Raw genomic sequence first — 19,936 nt, forward strand, 5'->3', positions numbered from 1 at the left:
ATGTGGACACTTGCATTTGAAATGCCTTTACTGGGCACGTCCAGATGATCGCACACATGCTTGATGAGGTGTCTCAAACCAGTTTGTGCTGCCACAAGAGGCACACTAAGAATGAAAAAATGTTCCCCACACTGCATATTTGCAATGCAGGCTCTAAAGTTGATACCGGGAAATCCCAGTATTAAAAAACATGTGGAAAAAAAATGGTGCAGGGCATGTTCCTTGTGCATGCCCTGAGGCAGCTGGAGGCTGTGTCCTCCAGATAAATTCTTTGACATCTGGCCAGAGCATATCTATGGTGCCCCTGCTACCCCAGCACACTGCTTCAGGGGGCGGATGCTGTCACAGGTCACAGCCAGGCAGCAGCCCCTGCTGCCATCCTGCTGCAGTGGGTAGAGGGTGCAGAGGCCACTCTAGGTCTGGGGTGCTGTAGCAGTCCAGCTGGCACAGGTGGCTAGTGTCCCCAGATACCAACTAGCCAGGCTTCAGAAGCTCCTGATAGCAAGTAGCCCTGAGCTGCTCACCAGGGCAGCTTTTCATGCTGCTGGGGCCAGCACCGTTGCTAGCCCCAGCCTTCAGCTCCCCCTGGCTGCAAATCCAGAAGGAGCTGGACAGGGTCATTTTGCCCCAAGTGGCACAATTTGCCCCACAACAAAATGCATGTTCAGGCACTTGTGCTGAGGTACAAATCTCCTGCACAAATTTATGCCACTGCTATTTGAGCTGCTGCAAGCGCACATGCCTGCACATGTGGATGCGCCCACTGTGGTCTGAATGCAATGTGTAACTTCACCCTATTACTAGTGCATATTTAATGAGGCTAAATGATTAGCTTTATGCTCAATCCTTCCCTTATCCTGGCTTGAGACTGGCAATTACCCCAACATGCAGCTGGCAAGTTCACCGGCAACGCGTAGGGGGTGCATGTGAACCCCCTGAGATTGGCAGTGCACCCCCTGAGAAAAGCACTGCTGAAGCTGCCAGCAGCACCTGTTGCCAGTCACCGCTTACCCCCCCACCGACACTGCCACAGCCGCCTGTTCGAACTCCCGTCTTGGCCCGCTGCCGACACTACCGCAGCTGCCTGTGGGAGCTCCTTGCTCGCCACTGCTGCTGCTTCCTGTGGGAGGTTGCCATACCCCCCCAGCCACCAGGGGCACATGTCATTCATGGGCAAGTTTACTGTAGGCCAAAGTCTAAATTCATTGACCCTTGGCTTTTTGCTCCAGAGTCTAAATTCACTGCCCAAAATATAAGTGAGGGTGTGAGGTTTAGCACAATGTTGAGGCCAAGGTTTTCTGATGATGAGAGTAGTGTCCTGTTTTATAGAAACATCTTTCTCTTTACCCTCATAAAGCAGGGAGGTAGAAAGTAAGGGATTACAATGAGCAGAAGGAGGGAAATATTTGGGGGAAAATCCTGGCTTTTTACACTGACTCAGTGGATTTTGGCCCTCTGCCTAAGAGAGCTGACAGTGTGATGGCTTATGTGGAAAAACAGCTTTCTCAAAAACTAGAAGTTAAAAACCACTCCTGCCTCTCACTTTGACAAACTCCATTTACAGACTTTGAGTGAATGATAAGCACATTCTTACAAAGTTTTTCTGACAACCTCAATAACACTTAGAGTGACCTGAAAGATTTTGACTTGGTGTGGTTTTAATAAATCAAAAGGCACAATTAAAGTGGTTATTCGCTCACTCTATGGCAGAGGCATAGATGAATGAGCTAAGCCTTGATCCTATAGGTCAGGGCTAATGACAGTCTATCCATTGCTAAGTCATCTGACACCACATGACTTTGTTTAGCTCCAGATGTGAAACTTTTGCATGGGGGAGAAAATGAACAGGGCATAATTCTTTCATAGCGTGAGGATGATTTAATTCCTGCATTAATTGCAACAAAGAATTTTGTGTTACTTTTGGTAACCCCCCAAACTCCAGCCTTAATTATGAACCCTTTTCCTTTTCAGGAGGTAAGACTAAAATCTCTTCTTCTGGGTTTATTTCCTTGTTTATTCCCCAGACTTTCAAAAGACTTCCTTTGAATTTGTCATTTTCCATGTGAATTTGGCCATAAAAGCCCAAGATATATCATGACAAAAAGTGACATAGTGAAAGGTCTTGCCAGCTGAGTCTAAAACTTCATAAGAACAGATTGGGACACTTCAGCTTTTGTGAATCAGAGCTCTTCCCTGGATTTGGTCACAGAAACGCAAGCCCTTAAGCAAGTACAAATCCAATTATCTATTCCTCAGTCTCTAGTATAATGAGGCAGGATCATGAGAGATGGATAGATTGACTGGCTATAACTAGAGTCAGCCTGAACTTGTGCCCCAAAGCCAATCTGACTCTCAAGTAAAGTTCAAAATTATTAAATATTCTTATCTCAAATTTCCACATTCAGGCTGGTTAAAGAGATACTGACATTGCTTATCCAACAGCTAATCCTATAGACTGGAGTGAGGCTTGGGGAATGCATGAATATCTCTGTTTGTGCATTTGTTTGTTTTCAGCCAGCCCAACTCTGAACTGTATTAAGCTAAACTCCAACATTTTTAAATCTTTATTTATTTTTTTGTGGAGGAGAGCTGCGATTCCGTATCATTTTCAGACAGACATACAGATACTCAGTCCCTGAGACTAGCTAATAGTCCAGCGGTTGGGGCACTTACCTAGAGAGTAAGAAGAGCCAGGTTCAAGGCCCTGGTCTGAATCAGGTGAGTGCTGTAACAGCTGGGCTCTTGGCTGATTTGCTCTCTCTCTCTAGTTTTGACCACAAATGTCATCATTGGCCTGAGGAAGTTTTAGTTGAAACGATACATTTCAGTGAAATGCTTCTATTCTGATGAACTGACTTGTTTGAAGCAAAAACATTTAATCATAAAATTCCCAACCAGCTATGCTTCAAAGTACTTTTCTGACTGAACCTCAAAACCTTTTGAATTTTACTGTTTGCTAAGATAAATCCTCCCACATCTCTCTTTCCCACATTGGTAACATAAGTATTTTGTTACCAAAACAGTACAATCCGGTGGTTTAGTAATGGCTATATTGCCTTCTAGGCAATTATATCAGGAAGGACTTTCCTGCAGCTTTTACAAAACTCATGCAAGTGAGAGTCAGGTATTTAAAGTGGTATTTGCCATAGGGATAGGTTTGACCTGCAAACCTCAAATCCGGATCTGAACTTTCCCAGAGATGGGGGGGGTGTTTGGACATGGTTTTGGTTTGACCTATTTTAAGTCCGAAAGGCAAATCTAGATGTTAATTTGGATTCTGAACATACCGAAGTATGAGAGATTTGGATCCAGGGTTTTTGTTTGAACTAGTCTGTAGTGACAATATACAATTACAATTTAAAATTGGATCAGATTTGAGAGAAGTTGCCTACAAAACCGATTTTGCTGGATAATAGCTCGTCTCTATTTTTCAAAAGAGGTTGTTGTCATTGAAAGCTACACAGAAAGAGGCGAGGCTAGAAGGGTAGGTTTGTTTTGGATAATTACTGCTGAAGTAGTTTGAGAACTTGGGCAGTAAATGAGGACTTTGGATTTTAGAGAGATACCATCTGAATCTCAGGATTCAAGGTTTTTAAAGCCACTGAATCCCAGAGACCAGAGCAATGCCATTAATACTGAGAGCTGCTCTGGGCCCTTTTGACACATTGCTTTTGAAGGGACCAGGACCAGGAAGAGAGAGCTCTTTGTTTGCAGTCAGAATAAACTCATTGTACACCCAGACAATTAACTCTTCAATCGACTTGCCAGGCTCTTTAAAGCACTCCAGTCCTTCTCTGTCTATCTCAAGTTCTATTCAGACACTTAAGCACACCAATGTTTTTTGTTTATTATTCTGCAAAAGTCCTTCACAAGAATAGTCCGAGCGGATCAACATTGTCCTCCCAGCAGCATTTATCTCCGCCCGGCAGTGAATGTGTCAATCAGGAATCAAAAAGCCAAACAGAAGAGGCTTTGAATTGTGTCATCAGGGGTCGAAGTGACTTCCAGCTGTCTATGCGTGGGACAGGCTTTCTTGCAGGGCAAAGAATTGTGCTGTCACACAAATGCACTGACTATATTGGACCACAAAGTCTTCATGGCTGGAGGTTTTTTTCATATTGATGCACCTGCAAGGGAGTAGTGAGAAGGGGAAGGGGGGTGAGAGGGGGAAAAAACTAATGCCTTCAGAAGGCCCAATTGAAGTTACTCTTTGTACTTGGATGACTTAGAACAAGCTGTTGAAGTAAACACCAAGAGCATTTGTACAACTTGCAGTATATAACTTAGGAAATGTAGAGATCTATCATAGCTGGAGTACACAGCAGCCTGTAATGTTCCATAAGCATTTTTGCTTTAAGGAGCCTCTCCATGTTGTTACATTATCAGGCTTTGAAATAAAATTTTCCAGGTGTCTGTCCATGGGTATATGATTATTTGTGATTGTGTTTATGAGAGCCATAACTTCTACTTTTGAGAATGAAGAAAGTGGAAGGAATAATATATTTTTGCTGTTTGTTTGAGAGAGCACTTCTTTGGGGTTTTTTCAAACCCTCTTAAAATAGCTATGGGACCTTAGCGACTAACCATGGGCAGAGGCACTGGATCCTGGCAGGGAGAACAGAGTGGATCTGTGCTTTTCAGTTTCAGTTCCCTGATGAAGAACTATCTCTTGATTTGGCCAAATCATAAGGGTTGGGTTTTTTTGTTTGTTTGGTTTTTTTTAAACCTGCTTTCTGCATAAGCACTGATTTTTTTCACATTTGTATTGGCAACATATATGTGTTCATAAATTTAGATTCTTCTAAACTTGTAAAGGGCTGGCTCATTTAAAGCAGAAATGCATATTGAATGAGGCAGAGCTGTTTTTCCTGTGACTTTTGGAAGGTGTGAGTTGTGTGTAAAACAAGTTTCTAGTTCCTTATGGAACTGTTTAAATAAGAAAAATGGAAGTTTAATCATACTGTACAAAATATTAAGATTTCAAAATGAATTTATTTAAAAAAATCAGGAATTAACAATCCTAAAGCTCCCAGCATCAACTTAACATACAGGTCAACCTGTTATGATGTTAGCCATGTTATGAAAAAAAATTAAAATTCCTGCTTTATAGTAGTATGTGCTTTTGAAGAAGCAGAGCTAAGGCTCAACTGCAAATACTAACATTAAGTGATTTACTTGGCAACCACACTTCTTTCAACATTGGTGTTTATGCAGTATCTCTTACTTCTTTCAGGAAGTAGAACAAATTCCATTATGTGAAACTGTCTGCAGGACAGCTGTAGGACTGCAATAAGGCAAGGCACCTGCTGTGGTCCTGCTTGCTGAATTGAGCACTGTTTGAGAATTTAGGGTCCACAGTAATAGAGACCATTTAAAAGGTATCAAGACAGGCCTTGTTGTGGTCACCCTCATGGTTTGTGTTTTACAGATATATCTAGAAATTATGGGGTGGTTCTGATGTTCACCATGTGCAAAGCTGGCAGACTGTTGCATCAGGTATGAATGAGAATTTCTAGCTCTGCTTACGTGTATGCATTCACAGTGCCAGTGGAAATTTTGGAAATTGTTAGTATAAAAACAAACCTCTTGTTAGAGATCAGAAATCAGCAGATGTGTCTGAACAATGCTCTTTAAGTGATGCTGACTTAGCCAGATCAAACCCAATTTAGTCAGGTCCTCACAAAAGCACGCTTGTGATCTTGAGTACCTCAATATGCTACCTCAAGAAATCTCTTTTTCCCTCAGTCTGATAGTCAAGAATCTGATTTTTGGAAAAGATAGACGCTTCTGACTGTGGAGAGAATGCATCCATCTTTTTTACCGTCTCTGCCCTTAGGTTATCTTTGGAGCTTTAGCTACAAGCTCAAACTAGCCACTCATTGCAGGGAATGGCAGTGCAAATACTTACTGCTTGTCTTTGAAAAAAGGAGGCTTTCCTGGCATGTCCCTTAGTTGTAACAGGTTAAATTGAGTCTACGGCCCTTTGAGATCTTGATGATTCAGGGTATATCTATATCTGTATAATTTCCTGTGCAGGTTTCATAGGATAATGTACCTGGATGGGAGCACACCAGTTCCCTAGTACCCATTACAATTGCAGCAATGGACAGTTAACATCTTCATTTGAATCCCTGAGGGATTTCTTCACTGGGTTTAGACAGCTGAAACACTGGAAGCTGCTCTTTCTTTAAGTGGGAATGCAGAATTTGTTGCTTTAATATGGCAATGCAAATACAGAGCTTTCCTTTGATCGCATTGTCAGAAATGACAGTCACCTTTTATCTCCTTTCTGACTCTGTGTATCTGCATGCATCACAATTGCATATGGGTCACTGGTGCATTAAGGGTCTCTACCAGGTAAAGAATGTTGCATGTTAGACTAACTTCAGTAATAATTTCTTCCTCCCTAACTCATTCCCAATATTAATCATGGTTGTGACCAAAAGACTGATTGATGTTAATCCACAATAATCATACCTCTTCCACAATCATTACAGCTCCTTTCCCTTATGGCAAAGGAGGGAAAGCAAATTTAGAGGCCACAAGCAAATTTAGTATGACTTGTAGAATAAAGATTGCCTTGTTAGAGCAAAGCTCTCAAGCTTGCACTGTAGATAATATCCCTTATTTGAGATGTGACTTTCCCCACATATTTTCCAGTTTTCAGTGGGAGCTCTGTTTCTGCATGCAGAATGCTCTACAAAGAGCTATAGTGAAGTTGATGTAGAGTAGAATTTTACCCTTTGTTATACTGGGAAAGTTCTTGCTTTGCTAGTTACAGGCAAATTGTGATTCAGTCATTGTGTCCTTATCAAAGTCATCATCATGTAAGGACAACAAAATCTGTTCTGTTCTTGTGCTGGTGGCACCTGCGTGACTTCTTGTTTATGGCTACATTATTATGATAAAATATGGCATTGGAGGAAAGGTATTTTGTAGCTACCTACTTCATTCTTACCAATGTTTAGATTGTTCAAGTCTCCACTTGCCAAAATTTCATTTCTCCCAATAATTCTCCAACTGGGAGAATTACTGGGATAAATCCATGTTATTCTAGGAATGAATACCATGCTTGTGTTCAACCAAGAAGAAAAGACCTGACCATGCAGTAGATTTGCAACAAAGAGAAATAGGCTAGCAGCTCTGCTGGGTGACAACAGGTGTGAGAGGACAGGGTACAGATCTATCTTGGCTCATTAGGGATATCATGGTCCTCTTGAAAAAGAAGAAAGAGGCATACACACAATGGAAGCTAGGGAGAGTCCTTAAGGAGGGCTATATGACAGTGGTCCGCACACGTAGGGATAAGATTAGAAAAGCTAAGGCAGAGACTAAATTCAAGTTAGAAACGGAAATCAAGGACAATAAGAATCCTACTTCAGGTATGTAGGGAGCAGAAGGAAAACAAATGGAAGTGTGGGACCCCTGCTGATTACCTCAGGACAGCTGGTAACCAACACCCAGAAGAAAACTGAATTCCTGCCTGTCCACTTTGCTTTGGTTTTTCACTGGACCAAGGGGAAAAACATGCGAAATAAGGCTCACACGGGCATGGTGGGAAGAACAGTCTTCCTACTGTTGACACTGAGCTGGTGCATAACCAACTAGAAAAGCTATATATAACTCAGCAGGACCAGATGAACTTCACCCAAGAGTGCTGAAGGAGCTGGCTGAGGTTATTGTGGGAACCCTGGTGAATCTTTTAAAAAAATCATGGTGCTCTGGGGAGATCCCTGAGGATTGGAAGAGAGCCAGCATTGTTCCCATATTCAAGAAGGGGACAAGGAGGACCCAGACAACTACAATCAACTTAACTTCTATCCCAGGGAAAATCCTAGAAAAACTCATCAAGGAGTCTATCTGCAACTCACTCATAGAGGATAAGGATTCTGAATGATAGCCAGCATGGCTTTGTTGCAGGCAGGTCCTGTCTTACCAATTTCATCCTCTTCTACGACCAGGTGTCTCGCCACCTGGACATGGGAGAGGAGGTTGACATTATATACCTAGACTTCCAAAAGGCCTTTGATCTGGTATTCCAAGATATCCTCATGGGAAAATTTGAAGACTGTGGGCTTAACTGCTTGATGGTTCAGCAGGCGGGAAACTGGCTGCGAGGTAGGACCCAGAGAGTTCTCATGAATGGATCTGTTATCCTGGTGAGAAGTGGCCAGTGGTGTTCCTCCAGGGTCCATGCTTGCTCTGGTGCTTTTCAATATCTTTATCAATGATTGGAATGTGGGAGTGAAAAGCTCACTGACCAAGTTTGCGGATGACACCAAGTTATGGGGGATCATGGTCACACCTGCAGATAGGCTGCAAATACAGGCAGACCTGGACAGACTGGAGAGGGGAGCGAATCGGAACCATAGTTCATAGTTGGTAGGGTTGGAAGGGACCTGAGCAGATCATTAAGTCCGACACCCTGCCATGACAGGAAAAAGTACTGGGGTCAAACGACCCCAGCGAGGTGTTCTTCTAACCTCCTCTTAAAGACCCGCAGGGTAGGAGCCAGCACCACTTCTCTTGGAAGTTGGTTCCAGATCCTAGCCGCCCTGACAGTGAAGTAGTGCCTCCTGATGTCTAGTCTGAATCTACCCTCTGCCTAGAACCAGATGAGGTTCAACACTGAAAAGTGTAAAGTGTTCCACCTGGGGGCAAACAATCCCCAAAATACGTACAGGCTCAGTGACAACAGTTTGACTTGCATCATGGCCGAAGGGGACCTCGGGGTAATAGTTGATCATTGCATGAACAATTGGGCCATCAGTGTGATGCTGTAGCCAGCAGGGCAAACAACACTCTGGCATGTATCAACCGATGCATCTCTTGTAAAATCAAGGAAGTGATTCTTCCACTACTCGGCACTATTGAGACTGCAGCTGGAGTACTGTGTCCAGTTCTGGGTGCCACACCTCAACAAGGATGTGGCAAAACTTGAGAGGGTCTAGAGAAGAGCCACCTGAGCCACCTCTGTCATAGCTGGAGTACACAGCAGCCTGTAATGTTCATCACCTGTATGAAGAGAGACTTGCAAGGCAGACCATACGAGGAGAGGCTGAGGGACCTGAGCTTCTTCAGCCTAAAGAAGAGAAGGCTGAGAGGGGCTTGGTAGCAGCTTACCGCTACACTGGGAATAAATCAAGAGCTTGGTGAACAACTGTTCACCAGGGCACCCTTGGGGAAGACCAGGAGTAATGGATACAAACTCCTGGAAGACCATTTCAGGCTCAATACTAGGAAAAACTCCTTCGCTGTCAGGGTGTCTAGATTGTAGAACAAACTCCCTCCAGAGGTGGTGCAATCACCTACCCTGGAAATCTTCAAGAGGAGACTGGAAGGTCACCTTGCTGGGGTCACCTGACCCCTCAGTTGTCTTTCCTGCTTAGTGCAGGGGGGCTGGACCCAATGATTTTGTGAGGTCCCTTCCAGCCCCTTACAATCTATGAATCTTCACCCAAAGTCTTGGGGAAACTGTGCAGCCAAGTGCAAAAGCAGCTAAAGTGGATAGGAAATACTTAATTTACTTCTCATTTTTTGTCCTGTGGTATGGGGCATAATCTGAGAGAGGGGCCATTTCAGTTGCAATTGTACCTTAAAGCTATAAGATTTTCTGGCTTCTTGGATCAGGAAATCTTGCCTAATATCTTGGGGGGGGGCTATGAATAGTATATAAAGCAGCTATTTTTTAAATGGCATCCCCCGAAACCTGAAATTCTTGGATTTTCACATCATTAGTCAAAAGTATTATTAAACTGTAAAATTTTTGTTCGACACTTACTGTTTTGTGGACTAGAACTTTTCTCACAGCTTTACCCGAAATACATAGTGCAGGGGAGCAAATGTTCAGTGTTGTTAAGTGTCTGAAGTAAAGAAAAGTCAAATGAGAATAAACAGCCCTGAAGCCTGTTCTCCTGCTCACAGTGAATGCTAGTGTAACTTTATTTTCCATTTCAACTCATTTGGAACACGGAGTTACCGAAAATCCTCCCATCTGAGAAATATGCCTGCATAGCTGTGGAGTCAGCTGCTGGCAGCCACAATGTGAGCGGATGCCACTTTTTAAAAAAAGTGCAGTTTCTTTCTCTCTTATGAGACATTCTTGACCTTTAAAAATTGCAAATATTCTTAGTTTTGATTTCTAAAATTGGGTTAAGTGAATTATATTGCTGTTACTTAGTTTATGTGTTAAGTATGTGTGTATGGCGGGGAAGGAGAGGAGTCCTTTTTTGTTTAAACAGGACAGGAACTACATTTCTCTCGCACCATTTTGGATGCTGCTGCAGACTTAATAACTGGGAATTCAGCTTTGGCAGTTAGCAGTGGGAGAATGAGGAGGTGGAATTTTTGTTTAAAAATGCTTTATAATTTTTAATATAAAGACCACACCGTGTACATACTTGTTTTCTGTTCCCTTTGATCTGGTCCCTTGTTCTGTTGCCATTTAATGAACAGCTTGGTTATTTCTGAATAACTCTACAGAAAAGGACTTGCTGCTTGAGGATGAGTTGGTATTTACCAAGAATTTTGTACTTGTTAGTATTTCTTTTCCTTCTAAAGCTAAGCCTACAATGAGCCCCATGAATCATCCTGAATTTTGCCAAAGTTCAGATCCATATTTGGATACAAAGTGAGTGGCTCAGATCCACTTCTAATTAATTCCCCTCTGTTGGCTCCTGAGTTTCTGATTTAGATCTGAAAAGCAATTCTGTAATTGCTTGGTGGGCAAGCATTCATGGAAACAATAGAAATAAGCTTATTATCATACCAGTATGATAAATTATCATACTGGTAATTTATGATGCCAGATCCTTTCCTTATTGGACTGCTCTGAGTAGTACTCCTAGCAGATTTAGGTTAACTTCTACATTAAGTGTCAGCCCTGCTAATACTTATTGTTCATTGCTTCATTGAACTACAGAGTATGCCTGAAAAAAATATATGTATATTTTAATATCAGTGCTGGGGTTTCAGGAGTCATACTGAAGCAGAACACCCTGTTCTGACAAAAGATGGATGTTAGAATCCCCCTTTTAAAGAGAAAATTTCAAGATGAAATCAAAAGCCAGTTTTCCCTACTGTAATTTCAACGAAATCTAGACAAGAATTTGTCCTGCATATCTTTGAAAATGTCTTACATATGTTAAATTGGTAATACTGTATAGATTTTTCTGTTAAAAAAACTTAAGGAACAAAAGGGAATGGCAGATATAATTGGAAACTTTGTTAATTTTTCAAATTGGAAACTCCTCCATTCTATTTTTTGTGATGCTTCATTTTTAGAACACTTTTTTTAGCACCATATAGTCACTGTTGTGGATTTCCTCAGTTTTGTCAGTCAGCGACTCTGACTTATTTCACTTAGGTGTACAAGCACTTTTGTGTTTGTTGGGTTTTTTTATTCCTGACCCTACTCATATATATGTATACATGTGTGATGCTACAGGATCCTATTGCATTTAACTTGAAAAGAAAATAAATTTTTTTCAGTGTCAAGAAAACTTGTATCGCTTTACGTGAAACCCTGCTAAATTTTGCTTTTGTTTCACTCATTAATGTATACTGAGCTGGTTTAGAAGTTTTTTCAGTGATTTAATTGGCAGAAATTAAAGAAATTTCCATAAAATTGAAACTTTTGGTTGAAAATGATTTTCACAAATTATTTCTGAAGTAACTGCATGGAACAAAAAACTCCCTTTTAGTTTTTGAATTGACCCCACATTTTCACTTAGAGTTCATACAGCATTTTAAACTGCTTGTCCTTCTGGTGTCTCAGGCATGCTAGTATCTGATGCCTCCATTCTTTTCTATGGACTACCTGGCCCAACTACAATCTCTGGCATGTAGCTCAGGTCGGCTGCATTGCATAATACCATAATGTCAAATACAGGATTCTGGGGCTTAGATAGTTCAGTGGTTTGAATAAGCATCACAAATCCCTTGCTCCTAAACTTAACCGCATACATACTAGAAACAAAGGGCTGTGTAAAACAGAGTTTACACTCGGCCATTACTCAGCAAGACACTGTTCTACATCTGTGTAGTGGCAGGTGACATTATGCTGTGCAATCTGGTCATGCAAACACTCTGTCTGAAATGATAGCTATAAAGGAGAATATGCTGACCCCATTGACTGCAGAGATACTGATTCTGAAGCCTGTTGAGGGGACCATTAACTTTCTGGGTGAAAATGCAACATTAAATAATTTACTGCTGGTCCTTTTAATGGAAATATCCAGCTTTTAGAGATGGTGGTGGGGCAGAGTTCTCTTGCATTTTCTCCAGTCTGATTGATGCAAATTCTTTTTAAAATATGAAGTCATTAAAGTCGGTGGTAGTTTGGCCAGACCCAGATTCTGTGTGCTGCTAAGTACTGTTGGGTCATACTGGCTTTACTCCTTGCACTGCTGGATCCAGTTCTCAGCTGAATATATCCTTGCTTGCCTGGGTAAATTAAGATATATTTTTATATAAAGTTTTTCTTGAACAGATCAATCAAGGGGTAAATGAATAGACTCTCTCTTACTCATTTTTCTTCATTCCCTTTACTTCTGTGGAGATACATGACTGGAATTCCAGCCACTGCTACTCTGGATTATATTTCAGCACACAGAAGTATGTAAAATCAATGACTTGATGAAAAAGGCATTTAAGCTTCATTCATTTTAAAATGACTTGTAATGGTTAGAAAATGACATGCGGGGAATACTTTAATCAATGCCCTCATAGTTTATTAGGGGCATAGTAATGGTGATTTTTCCCCCTCCTTTTCCTATAATATGTACAAGCATATCTCCATTGCAAGTTATTTAAACCTCAGCATTCAGGAAATGTCTATGTTGTTCTGCCCTGAACTCTTCAACTATACCACAATGCTCTACAAAAAGACTGGATTGTGGGTTGACTGGGGCTCTCAATTTTTTTCAGTTTAGCTCAGTTTGTTTTCCATTGCAATCATTCCATCTCTTCAATACAGACACAGATGTGCTTATTCACTCTTTCAGCCCTGCACGTACTGTTGCTTTAACACAGGGGTGGGCAAAATACGGCCCGGGGGCCGGTTCCGGCCCACCAGGCCATTCTATCTGGCCTGCAGGGCCCCTAAAAAATTTAGAAAATGTAATATTTATTTGCTCCTAGATGCCTGTCAAAGATGACAGGAGCCAGGGGCAGTAGGACCCAGGGAAAGCCGGCAGCAGGACCCAGCAGCAAGGCCCACCCAGCCCTGCTCCCCCAACCAGAAGCCCCTCCCTAGCAGAGGCTTCTGGCCTGGGACTGTGGGGCTGTTCCTGCTTCCCTGCACTGGGGAGGGAAATGTGGCCCATGACAGCTTGCCAAAACTTGGTAAGTGGCCCTCCACCCGAAATAATTACCCGCCCCTGCTTTAACTCCATGTAAAGATGAGCCCTAAAGCAAACACCTCATAACTTTTGAAAGGGCTGAAAATCCAGGCCCCAGCCTGAATCCCAAATTTATGAGGTAGCCTTGTGTGTATGAGGTTCCACTTGGAAACTGAGTTGCATCCTTTTCTCTATTTGTAAAAATGTTATTTTTCTCTTGTGGATTTTTTAAAAAGTTTTTAAATAGAAAAGACTCCAACCTAATTGCTAGAAGGCATCTGGAGCACTCCTATGCAGAGGAAAATGAACCTCAGAAAACAGTTGTCTTTCTCCTGATCTCTTTTAACAACATTGCAGATAGAAAACAGCTTGAAGCTGACACTGTAAGAAATAAGATTTCCTATTGACAATCCCTTTCTAACAGCTCTGTGATGAACAGTGATGCAGCCTGCCATGGTGGTAAGTTTCAGAAGATGAGTTAAACACAGAAGATAATGGAAAGGATTTTGGTTTGTCAGTTCCTAGCCCCTGCTGTCACAGGATATGAGTTGCGTGGGATGTACTCGACTGATCCTGAAAGGTGATAGTTCGATCAGTATATTAGGGGAAGGGGAAGGGGAAGCGGAAGGGGAAGGTAGGGGTGAGGAGGGGAAACTCTTTCAATTTGTGGTTAGTGTTGGTACATGTTTACTTTGAAATTTCCTGCTGGTGTCCAGGTAAACTGAGGCTTATTTTGTTCACTGTCTTTCTTCCTGTCTGTCTGTCTTCTCTGTCTCTGTTCTGGACTTGGCCGGGCCATGTACAAATCCCAACCATTCAACAGTACTGGAGAGTAGATAGTATTTACCTCAATAATGGTAGTTTCTTTTCGGTTCTTTTTAACTCTCAATTCAGATGATGGTTCGAAGCCAACACCCACCATGGAGACCCAGCCTGTTTTTGATGGGGAAGGTAAGAACCTCCTCTTTAAAAAAAACTTTTCTCTCTTTTGCTCACACATTTATTATCTAAACACATTTTTTATCCCACAAGTAGAAAAGCCCCCAAATCTTGTAAGTCATCTGCATTTCAGAGTGCCCTTGGGACATGAGGCACTTTTCCAAATCTTTTCACGTCCTCCCTTCTTCCCTCATTTCCAACAATAACACCAGTTGGACAGAGCCTTTGGGTAACCTTGGAGAAAAAGGTGTCATGGCTAAAAAATGCTCATTGAGTCAGAAACGTCCGCTTCCTTTCTTCCATCCTTACTCCTGTTGCGCTCTCCACCCCCATGACACTGATGCTGGGAGTTTTATAACCTCTGCAAAACACCAAGGGGAAGAAAATGCTAAACCACGGCCTGCAAATGTTAACTGGGAGGAAAAATGTTGGGAGGCTTCTTTATTTACTGCTTTCTTTTAGTGACGCATATACCATGAAACAAATCAAGTCAGTGTCCTGGGCCCACCTAATCCTGGGCCCACCAAGGCAGTTTCCTCTCTCAGATATGTTAATCCAGGGATTTCCACCCCCCTCCACCCTCCTCAATATGCTGTTGTCTCTCAATCTACTGGACTCTTTGAATTAAAGCAAAGCTTCCAAAATCAGTTAAAACTAGATTTGGGCTGAAACCTGACCCCTTGATAAGAACCATTTTGAATGCCATTGCTGGGTAGAGAGAGCTTCAGACTTCAACACTGTCTCTAGGATTGTAAGACTGGTTCAAAGCCAAAAATGGATGGGACCTTGCAGGAGTAGATGGTACTGCTGGTAGCTCCTCTCTTCTCACACAAATAGATGATTGTGACAATTCTGTATGAGAAAAATAAGCTTACTTACCAGCAAGCAGTTACAGTCCCATCACTTCCACTCAGTTAATCTAAGTTTTATAACTTATTTAATATATAAAATTATATGAAAATATATATAATATTTCAAAACCAACTTAAAAAAAATTAGAAAAATGTACCTGGGGCAAACTGTTGCATTCCCACATAAATAGAGGCTCAAATCTAGTGGTCTATCTAATGCTTACATAAATATTGTGCCTTCTGGCAGCCTTTTGGCAACACTCTGTATTGTATTAAATTGCTGTTTGTAATAACAGTGTTTATGCCCTTTCACTTTTCTGCAAGATGGTGATTATGGATATCCAAGGGGAGGAATGCACTGCGGGGAAAAACAGACTAACTATGGGGAGTAATTTCCAGACAAATAGCTATGCGAGTCTGTGCAAACCTTGTCAGGAGCTTCTTTGGGGCAGTGATGGAAAGTACCAACATTTGGGACAATTAGACATAACTAGACAAAATACTTGGAGGGCACACTGCAGAGAACAGTCCTGCCCTTATTCCCCAGAGCACAGCTAGAGCCTAAGAGGTCTTGGCTACCTTTCACTTCTATGCAAGACATGTAAAACACCAAATCTTTCTGTTTTTGTGAAGATTTTATAATTCTACACTGACATAGGAGAGAAGACCAAGGCTAGAAAAGGCCTGCATTGCATCCTGAGACCATGCACCTTCATTGTTTATCACTTTTATTTCTTTCTCTAAATCTGAAAATATATTATTTGATCAATTGTTTTCCCTTTCTCCACGCACCACTCCTGGCAGGAATACCTAGTTCTGGCCTGTATTAACGATAGCATTGTCTTGTTTGGCTCAATAGAGAAAACAGAGTGGGGTAGGAAGCCAGGTGTCCATTTCTTAATTAGGATCTGAAACCGAAACACTGTAAATTCAGATAAGGTTGCTTGGTTTCTTTGCTTCTGTTTTTCCCTAGAGGTACAATTGGATAACTAGATGTAGCTTTGACTGGGACTCTCAAAGGTGAGTGTGTGTGTTAAATGCCCAAACCCTGTCAAATATTGGTAGGATTTAAAGGTTCAATTCCTCTAGACTCTTTTGACAATTTCAGCCTTATTAGTACACAATCAGTAAATGATTCTGTTTGAGGTTCCATTTATGGTTGTGCCAGTGCCATGAAAGGGCAGGGGCTGCAAAGGTGTCCTACCAACTGTTCTGTCTTTTTTCCTTAAGTTTACTGTATATATTGGATGCATTTGATGCAAGGAGGTGTCCTACCAAAGGTTTAATTTGAAGGCTGTGGACTCGATGGGGTAGAATGGCCCATCTTTACTAATGGGGAGATGTGTACAAGAATGGGGCTAGAGGAACGCCAGGTAAAGTTGTTGCATAAAGAGGCCAAGATTGCGAGGATGTTCATTTTAGATACCTTGGCTTTTGGGTGTGCAATGTCAGGCAGCAAGGGTCCAAATGCCCACAACTGCATTTGAAGTCAGTGGTAGCTGTGGAAGCTGAGCACCTCTGAATATGAGACAATTTGCTTTCTTCGATGGCTCACCCACAGTTAGGTTCAAATTCTAGGGTAACCACTGTGTTCACTCCCTAATGCACAACCCAGGGTGTCCAGAGCCAGGAAAAACAGTTCAATTGATTGACTTCCTGACCTGCATTTTAATGACTAAAATGTGCATATACACACACATGCATGCACACACACATTTTCCTCTGAATTCCTTTGCTCCATTTTAGTGCACAAGTTTCAGTTCCCTTTATAGTGAATCCCACTTCAGCTGAGGTCAGGTTGTGAAGAATACCATTTTATTTATTTCACTACATGAAGGTCCCTCTGTGTCTTAAAGTTTTTTATTTTTTAGTTAAAATTGCTATTTATTCTCCCCCCAACACACACACGCACACACTTTTGGGCTCTGTTATTTTTGGAAATCTGCTATATTTTATTTCAATGTATAAGCCGCATTCATTCCTGAAAACAATGTGTTCTTTAAGCAGTTTATCTTTCTGTTGCACTTTACCTCCCTTTGCACTGGGAATCTGCTTTTTCCAGGAGTTTGATCTGGTGGGAGGAGAAAGCAATTTAAAAATTGCTTCACTGTTTCTGCTCATATCCAGGTTAACAGAATGGAAAATGTATTTGCATGACAGATCCCTGCAGATATATCCTTCCCCACTGCCCCTTCTTCCTTATCTTCCCCTCCCACACCTGGTCTTTTTTATGCCCCTCAACCTCCTTGCATCAAGAAATACAGTAATGTCCCTTGAGCCTAGTCCTAGGATGGACATCCACTTCCTGTCACAGTGAGATCTACCTAGGATGCAAAACGTAGAACCAGGGTAAACATTGCACCTTAAATTTGGGGCTTTTGGAGCTCTTTTCCTCCATCATCCCCCAGCTTTATTTAGTATGTAGGCCCTGATCCTCTCCAACTGAAACAATGAGAGTTTTGTTGTTGATTTGTCTATGGGTAGAGAAACATGTCATGATTAAAGAATACAAGCAGCAGGAATAATAATACAGTGATATCTAGATAAGAGTGGTAGTTAGCCATGTTAGTCTTAAGTCAGAAGTTACTATGTAAGAGACTGTATTAAAGCAAACTCTTACCTAAATTGGGATACCATTAATGTTGCCATATGAAAAATTCTCCTCATTTTAGTAACCTGTAGGAACACTGTAGGTGAAAGATATTATCAAGGAATAACATTTCTTTCTCTCGTTCTGTCTTTTTCCTTAAGTTTACTTTATATATTGGATGCACTTTGCATGTAGTCGTTTTCTCTGGTGTAGTCAAATTCTACTTTGCTGAACAGACCTTTATAAATTTCAACAAGTTGAGCAGAAAGATCTTTGAAAATATATATTTTTAAAGTCTTTAAATAATCAGGAACTAGCATTTAAAGTCAGTTCCAGTGAACACTAGAAAAAATTGTTTTAAAATATTCAAGTTGCCCATGTCTGTCTGAGGGATTATTTCAGGTGCCCCTCTACTTGATCTTTATTATAACATATTGGTTGAACAACCGTTCAATGTCATTCCTTTGAGGGATTAAGGCAGGTTTTAGTGTTTTGAACTTAAGAGGTATTCAGTGCTTCATCCAAGGATCTCAACACACTTTGTAAAATGCATTTATCTTTAGTGAATCGCATGCATGTTCTTTAACCAGACATGTTTCTTTAAATGCTTTCTTTTAAGTGTTCCCAGCAGTGCTCTGCACTTTTCTATTTATTTTTGTTTTTTTAAAAGGGACCTAATATGAGGAAGTGGGTGGTCAGCTGCTCTTTGACTTCGAGGATAATATTTGGATTCCTGATTTGAATGATTTTTGCTGGATTTTTTTTCCATCCCTTGATGAAAAGCATGATGTGCTACAGTGCCCGACACAGTCTCTACCTTTTCCAAGTCAGGCTTGAAAGATACTAGGCAGGATAACGTTGGCTGTGTGAGCAAAGGAGAAGAAAAAAAGCCCACATACTTCATGTAGATGGACTACCTGGAAAGAAAAAATGGAGCATATGTGCATGTGGTGGGAGATAATTAAAGGTCCATATTGCAGAAAAGAAATACTAAGGAACCCCTGAGGACAATCCAAGTCCCAAGAAACAGGATGTTTCAACCTGAGACAACTCTTCCTCCATGATGTTGCTGTCTCCACTGGTGGCTTCTTTTTGACGGTGTTTCTTTTCTGTCTTTCAGAAATCACAGCTCCCACACTTTGGATTAAGCACTTGGTCATTAAAGATTCCAAACTGAATAGCTCCAGCATGAGAAACTCAGGTAATGCTTGCTTTAAAAACATTTGGAATGTAACTAAACAGTGATTCCTTATTTCACAGTATTTTTCACTTTGTGCTTGCTTATCTCTAATAGCAGTGCTGCTTTGTCACAACATTGCAGAGCAGGAATCTGAGGACACTAACAAGAGAGTCCTCTTCATTGTGCTCCTAAAGTCAGAGCAGGTGTATGTTGAGGCCTGTGCCTTCCCTCAAACAGGTATTGAAGGGAAACTGGGTTTCTTGGGTTTTATTGACTCACCCCAGGACTGCCACCTACTTCATTTCACTTCCACTCTCCTCCTCATACCTTCCCAAGCTAAATTTTGGTGGAATATTCTTGCTGCAATGTGTGGCTTACATAGGACTGAGGTTGCTCCTGTGCCTAGGTTCCAGTATTTGTGATGTTCTTATAGAGAAAGAATGCTTTGGGTGACCAGAGGGAACTTCCATCATACTATGTTTTAAGGTACCTTTTTTCTAATGATAACCCTGAAAGGTACATGATATAAGTGTTACTGGGCTTTAAATGAATGAATATAGAGAATTCTTACTTCCTATAGCAGGTTGAGAAGGAATACCCATGTATATAAGACACCATGGAAGAAATGAACGTAAGAGTAAAGAAGAGTAAAACATCACAGGGAGCAGCATGGGGGGTGGCTCAGGTAGGAAGAGTGCAAAGACGAGGAAGTAGGTAGAAATAAGAACATCCATACAACAGGAAGTAGAAATTGTAAGAAGAAAGAGCTTAGATTTTGATAGAAGAGTGGGGAAAAGTTATGAAAGGGAAGTAAGGTCTGAACAATAGGAGAAAATGACTGTTATCGGTGTACATTTTTTGCCTTGCACTGAAGGGAAACAAGATTGATGATGGGAATTGGGAGGCTAGAAAAGATTAGGATGCCAGAGATGGCTGCAGTTTTGGTTTACAGTTCTGAAAAACTGTTGTCACCATCAAACAAGTTTTTATAAACAGTTAAAAAGTACATCTGCAATAGCTCATGTAAAACTTTACT

The 19,936-nt window shown here is 41.4% G+C and overlaps 1 protein-coding gene across 7 annotated transcripts in view; it reads left to right on the top strand.

Annotated features, from left to right (window-relative positions):
- Nucleotides 1-19,936, top strand: part of SMOC1 (SPARC related modular calcium binding 1) — a 203,517-nt gene that overhangs the window by 125,692 nt on the left and 57,889 nt on the right. For 6 of the 7 annotated variants that reach the window (XM_059722911.1, XM_059722912.1, XM_059722908.1 and 3 more), the window contains exons 6-7: nucleotides 14,202-14,291; nucleotides 18,841-18,921. In XM_059722911.1, coding sequence (XP_059578894.1) covers nucleotides 14,202-14,291; nucleotides 18,841-18,921 — 171 coding nt within the window. The remainder of the gene's footprint in view (nucleotides 1-14,201; nucleotides 14,292-18,840; nucleotides 18,922-19,936) is intronic. The other variant, XM_019476656.2, reaches the window with a different exon arrangement.

Source organism: Alligator mississippiensis, chromosome 2, assembly GCF_030867095.1.
Source record: "Alligator mississippiensis isolate rAllMis1 chromosome 2, rAllMis1, whole genome shotgun sequence".
NCBI lineage: Eukaryota > Metazoa > Chordata > Crocodylia > Alligatoridae > Alligator > Alligator mississippiensis.